We start from the raw sequence: 6353 nt of genomic DNA, 5'->3' as shown, positions 1-6353 counted from the left end.
AATAGAGCAGAGGATAAAATTTTTATAATTTCGGTCTTTTCCCAGCTAAAATTGTAAAACGAAATTTAAATCCTGTATAGATATCATCACTCCCATATGTGTACCCATCCATCTATCTCCTCTCCTCTCTCTCTAGCTAGCTGTGAGCGAGAGTGAGCGGGTGTGTCGTGTGTGTCATGCAATAACTCCGATCCACTCCTCATTGAATGCCATTGCACCCTCTCGCTACTCTCTCCATTACAATAACTCCCCTATTCAATACGCACACCCTCCACCGTTCGTCCCCCACTTTCTTCCTCCTCTCCTCCATCCCCCCCCCCCCCCCCGGCCATCTCCATCACTGCCATCCCTTTCTCCCTCCTCGCCTTCTCTCTCTACAGCGCTCACTCACGCGCTTGCCAGGCCTGCTTCTCTGGCCGACCTCGTCCCATCACTGTACTCTCTCTGCTCTCTTTGATCGACGAGCGAGCAATTTGCATGTAGAAGATCACAAGGGGTTGCAGAGGCTGCGGAAAGGTAGCTAGATCTAAGCTTGGGGGAGGAGGAGGAGGAGGAGGGGAGAGAGAGAGAGAGGGGAAGCTAGCCTGTGCGTGTATGGTGAGGTGTTAGGGTTTGAGGAAGGAGGAGGAGACTAGCAATAGCAAGCTAGATATGCCCGGAGGGTTGATGATCCCCGGCCGGAACATGCCGACGGCGGCCATGATCGGTGGCGGCCTCGCCAGCTACGCCGCCTCCCTCGGCCAGGTACGTGTACGTTCAATTCACTTGTCATCCCTACCGACCAGCCTCATCTGCGCCTCTTGATTCTACTCCTCCTTGCGTGTGAACTGGATTCACTGTATCTACGTATCAACGTATGTATGCATCTGTTTAGTTGTGCCCGGACATTTTTCAAAAGGACAAAAATTGCTAGGACAGGCACTAACCTGTTCCACTTTTGAGATATTATTATGATGCTTAATCTTGTCCTTTGCAACACTGATTGTGCTGGTTGTGTGCATGAATCTGTGCTTTCAATGTTAAAATTCATTCAACTCAATTACTCCATTCGTTCAAGAAGGTACTATTTTATTCTGACCTGGTTTTCAAAATTATACTTTGACTATTATTTTCTCATAAAATATATCGTTTATAGATATGAAATTAATAGTGTGAAAATATTTTGAAATATAAATTGAGTTGTATATTTTTAATACACTTAATATAATTATAATTTGATTAATTCTTGATCAAAATATACACAGTTTGATTTTTTTAAATAAAATATGTATTTTTTAATTGAGCAAGTATTTCTTACTACTATTATATATATCATCTTGGAGAAAATATCCACAATGTCACCTTTATTTCGAGAAAATGAGGCATTTAAGTAGGAGATAATTAAATGGCAAAAGGGGCTCGTATCTCCAGGATTAATTTGCTGCATCGCTCACTTGGGTTAATTGAGAAAGGACGCATGGTTGGTGGTGCACTTTCTGGACCTGTACCGTACGAGTGGAGAAGCTAGAGTGATCTCTACCGAAAATAGTATGCATTTAGTACTCCGGCCTACCTGTACTGGAAATACAACTCAACATTTACTTGTGTATATATGTTTCATCTGATATCCATCTATTTTTATTTTATTTTAACCTTTAATATGAATCTTAACATAAATAAACAGTTATGATAAACTATACACAAGCGTATTCACATACCTATACTGGTGTATCAAGTTAGGGCAAGTATTTCTCAAGCTTAATTTCTTCCTCGCATGCATTTATTGCTCCTCAAAATGTACCAAAAACTTCTACAGTACGTCTTCCAAGTCATTACAAGAACTCTTCTTTTGCTGAGTTGTTTTCCTTGCATGATCCTGATCGATCTCATTTGAAATTAATTGCTGCTCACATTTTAATTTGAATCTTCCCCTTTTGCTTCAAAAAGTAATTAAATAATGCACTCGTCTTTTTTTCTAGCTAAGATCAATAGTCTTTAATTTTACTGCTCCACTAGCATATATAGATGCATATTTTCCCTCTTAATTTACTCTTTGGGAAATTCAGAATATACTATCAGTAAACATTTTTCTTCAGAATTGCAAGTTCCATCACAGCTGGAGATCGATCAAGTGCGTCAAAATCGCAACATCTCTTCACGCGAACATACATATTGATTCCTCCATTGCATGCCTTGGTATTATTTATCTATAACCAGAATACATAACTGTTGAAGAAGAGTGACGTAAGATCAGCCAAATTAAGAACCACTATCATATCATGTCTTTGTATTTTCTTGGCACACTTAGCTTGATTTTATTGTGTGCTTGAATGAAATCAATTAACTCCGATATATCGGCGATGCAATGTTATAATGCAGAACATGTTGGATGGGCCGCATCAGCTGCCGGTGATGAATCAGCATGGCCAGCAGCTGCTGCAGCAGGCGGCCGCGAGCGAGAGCGACACGCGCGGCCCGCGGCACGACGAGTTACTGATGGAGAGCAAGTCCGGCACCGGCAGCGACAACATGGAGGGCGGCGGCGGCGGCGGCGGGTCGGGCTCCGGCGGCGAGGAGCTGCAGGAGGACGACCTCGGCCTGCAGCGGCCCCGCAAGAAGCGCTACCACCGCCATACCCAGCACCAGATCCAGGAGCTCGAAGCGTACGTCCACACCCATCTCTGTCGCCTTACTCGTACATCTCCCAACTGATGATGAATGCTCCGATCCACTACACGGCATGCTAATTTCTCTAGGATGTGATCAGGAAATTTTAATTTGTGTAAACAATTAATCTGTGAAACATGATTTTTAATATTGCATGGTTACATGAATTGTTTCAGTTCGCAGAAGCAAAAAAACAACTATATATATATATGAACAATTCTTTTTCTTGTTGCATGTATATATGAACAGATCGAACTTTCTTGTTACAATTTACGTTGCACATTGAATTTGTTGGGTGCCTGCAAATGCATGGGTTGCAGATTCTTCAAGGAGTTCCCTCACCCTGACGACAAGCAGAGGAAGGAGCTGGGCCGGGAGCTGGGCCTGGAGCCTCTCCAGGTCAAGTTCTGGTTCCAGAACAAGCGCACCCAGATGAAGGTAGATATATACTTCAATCGTAATTGATCATCAACTCTTAATTTGTATTCATCTATAATATATGCAAACATGTTCAATCTTGCAAATCACAAGGGATCACTTCTTTAAAATTCATCCTTTGGTGTACACTTGTGCATTTCAAAAATTTATTTTTTCATGCCCTGCTGTGCTGGTGTTTGGTAAATGGTAATGGAGTGCTGTTGCTTTGCATGGGGCTGGAGCGCAGACGCAGCAGGAGCGGCAGGAGAACACGCAGCTGCGCGCCGAGAACGAGAAGCTGCGCGCCGAGAACGCGCGCTACAAGGACGCGCTCGCCAACGCCGCCTGCCCCAACTGCGGCGGCCCCGCCACCGCCGTCATCGGTGAGATGTCCTTCGACGAGCACCACCTCCGCCTCGAGAACGCGCGCCTCCGTGACGAGATCGACCGCATCTCCGCCATCGCCGCCAAGTACGTCGGCAAGCCCGCCTCCGGCCTGCCCAGTTCCAACATCTCCTCCGCGGCCGCCACCGCGCCCTACCCGCCGCTCTCCTCCCACCACCTCCTGCCCGGCGCGGACATGTTCGGCGGCCTCCATCATCACGGCGCCGCTGCCGGGTTCGACAAGCCGCTGGTGATCGAGCTCGCCGTGGCTGCCATGGAGGAGCTGGTCCGGATGGCCCAGCTCGGCGAGCCGCTCTGGGTCCCCGCCCTCGTCGACGGCGCCGCCGCCGAGGCACTCAACGAGGAGGAGTACGCGCGCTCATTCCCCAGGGGCGTCGGCCCCAAGTCGCCGGAGCTCCGCTCGGAGGCGTCGCGGGAGACCGTCGTCGTCATCATGAACCACGTCAGCCTCGTCGAAATGCTCATGGACGTGGTAACTAATTTAGCACGTTAATTTCCTTGCACTAATACATAATTTGTGCAAGATGTAGATTGCTATTTGCTAATCACTCCATCCATGAAAAAAATAATCTTGGTGCAGAACCAGTGGTCGACGCTGTTCTCGAGCATTGTGTCGCGGGCCGGCACGCTAGAGGTGCTCTCCACCGGCGTCGCCGGCAACTACAACGGCGCGCTGCAGCTGGTAATTAGTCTCAAAGATTAAAATTTTCATCTTAATTTGATTGATCGTTTCTTGTCTGTGAATAATGCGAGGTGACTGGTGGATGCAGATGACGGCGGAGTTTCAGATGCCGTCGCCGCTGGTGCCGACGCGGGAGAGCCAGTTCGTGCGGTACTGCAAGCAGCACGCTGACGGCAGCTGGGCGGTGGTGGACGTCTCGCTTGATGGCCTGCGCGGCGGCGTGCTGGGGAGCGCGCGTGGGCGGCGCCGCCCCTCGGGCTGCCTCATCCGGGAGATGCCAAACGGCTACTCCCGCGTGACGTGGGTGGAGCACGTGGAGGCGGACGACGCGATGGTGCACGACCTGTACCGCCCCCTGGTGAGCTCCGGCCTGGCGTTCGGCGCGCGGCGGTGGGCGGCGGCGTTGGAGCGGCAGTGCGAGCGCCTGGCAAGCGCCATGGCCAGCGGCGTCCCTGCGGCGCCCGCTGGCGGCGGCGCCGACGCCGGGGTGGTGACGTCGGCGGAGGGGAGGCGGAGCATGCTCAGGCTGGCGGAGCGGATGGTAGCGAGCTTCTGCGGCGGCGTGACCGCGTCGACGACGCACCAGTGGACGACGCTGTCGGGGAGCGGCGCCGAGGACGTGCGCGTGATGACGCGCAAGAGCGTGGACGACCCCGGCCGCCCACCCGGCATCATCCTCAACGCCGCCACCTCCTTCTGGCTCCCCGTGCCGCCGGCGCGCGTCTTCGGCTTCCTCCGCGACGACGCCACCCGCAGCGAGTGGGACATCCTCTCCAACGGCGGCGACGTGCAGGAGATGGCCCACATCGCCAACGGCCGCGACCACGGCAACGCCGTCTCCCTCCTCCGCGTCAACGTACGTCCTCCATCTTCTTCTTGCCTCTGCCTACGAGCTTCGTCTCTGCTCAAGCTAGTGCGTGATCTGATCTGACGCATGCATGCTTGCCATGGCCGTCGTCAATGGCCGGCGATTGGTGCTGGTGCAGAACGCGAACTCGAACCAGAGCAACATGCTGATCCTACAGGAGTGCTGCACGGACGCGACGGGGTCGTACGTGATCTACGCCCCCGTGGACGTGGTGGCCATGAACGTGGTGCTCAACGGCGGGGACCCGGACTACGTGGCGCTGCTGCCGTCGGGGTTCGCCATCCTGCCCGATGGGCCGGGAGCGGGCGGCGGCGGGTCGCTCCTCACCGTGGCGTTCCAGATCCTGGTCGACTCGGTGCCCACCGCCAAACTCTCGCTGGGCTCCGTCGCCACCGTCAACAGCCTCATCTCCTGCACCGTCGAGCGCATCAAGGCCGCCGTCGCCGCCGACAACGCCCACCGGTGACCATATTCTACCATCCATCATGCCAATGGTTAGCACCAATCTTTCTTGCTCGCCAATGAATGAGTGAATGAAAATCAAATCAAAAAGAATTCCTGATGAATTATTGCTGTTTGCACGCATGTTGTGGGTGCAGGAGAAGAATCTGGGGAGGGATCAAGAGCGGGTTGAATCAAAGTAAAATTAAATTTGAGAGGATTTGGCAACGCGGGGAGTCAAGAACGCACCGCTTTCTCTCCTTGACAAGTGTTGCCCTGATTCAGAAGTAGCGATGGGGCAACACTCTGCAAGGGGGTTGGTTCGGGCATTGACTTTTCTCTCTTCCTCTCTCTCTCTCTCTCCTTCAATCGACCTGCCAGTCTCTCTCCAGAAGCTCCATGGATTGTAGTAGAAGTTCAGCTAGCAGCTAGACAATGCATGCCGTGCAAACTTTTTTAATTTGACTCTGTTGTAATGAGTCTGTACCTGTGTCTTGGTGTTCCTCTGTCTCCTCTAGTTTTCTTATCTGCATGCATGGAGGATTAATCTCAATTTGACTTGGAGATTGCAAAAGTTTGAACCGGTTAATTGGACCTTTTTTTCATGCTTCCTATTCTTCAACCGATTGAAATTAGAGACTCTCGGTCGATGGTATGAATGTGCCTACGGCAAGCTTCCGGCGATGGATTCCTCTGTCGTGGGGCTCAGAGGGAGGCAGGATGGCCTGGCGGACGTGGGGAACCACCGGTTGGCAAGAGTTGGGGCGGAGGCGTGAGAAGGCGGTCGGGTAAGCGTGGGAGGGGTCGGCGGCGGGGACGCCACCGGAGACGGAGTAAGCGGGCAGGGCGGGGGCGAGCAGGAACGACGGCGGCGACAGCTTGTTCTTCAGCAGA

The 6353-nt window shown here is 51.9% G+C and overlaps 1 protein-coding gene across 1 annotated transcript; it reads left to right on the top strand.

Moving 5' to 3' along the window:
* The first annotated feature begins 323 nt into the window (after positions 1 to 323).
* Positions 324 to 6061, top strand: LOC133896321 (homeobox-leucine zipper protein ROC7-like). The gene is made up of 8 exons (XM_062336901.1): positions 324 to 744; positions 2359 to 2642; positions 2967 to 3084; positions 3311 to 3940; positions 4049 to 4150; positions 4239 to 5006; positions 5137 to 5512; positions 5618 to 6061. The coding sequence occupies exons 1-7, from the start codon at positions 652 to 654 to the stop codon at positions 5482 to 5484; spliced, it is 2343 nt and encodes a 780-aa protein (XP_062192885.1). The 5' UTR covers positions 324 to 651; the 3' UTR covers positions 5485 to 5512; positions 5618 to 6061.
* The last annotated feature ends 292 nt before the right edge of the window (positions 6062 to 6353 follow it).

Source organism: Phragmites australis, chromosome 16 (assembly GCF_958298935.1).
Source record: "Phragmites australis chromosome 16, lpPhrAust1.1, whole genome shotgun sequence".
Taxonomy (NCBI): Eukaryota; Viridiplantae; Streptophyta; class Magnoliopsida; order Poales; family Poaceae; genus Phragmites; species Phragmites australis.
Note: the sequence above shows the minus strand (reverse complement) of the source record. Positions and strands in the feature narration are given on the sequence as shown.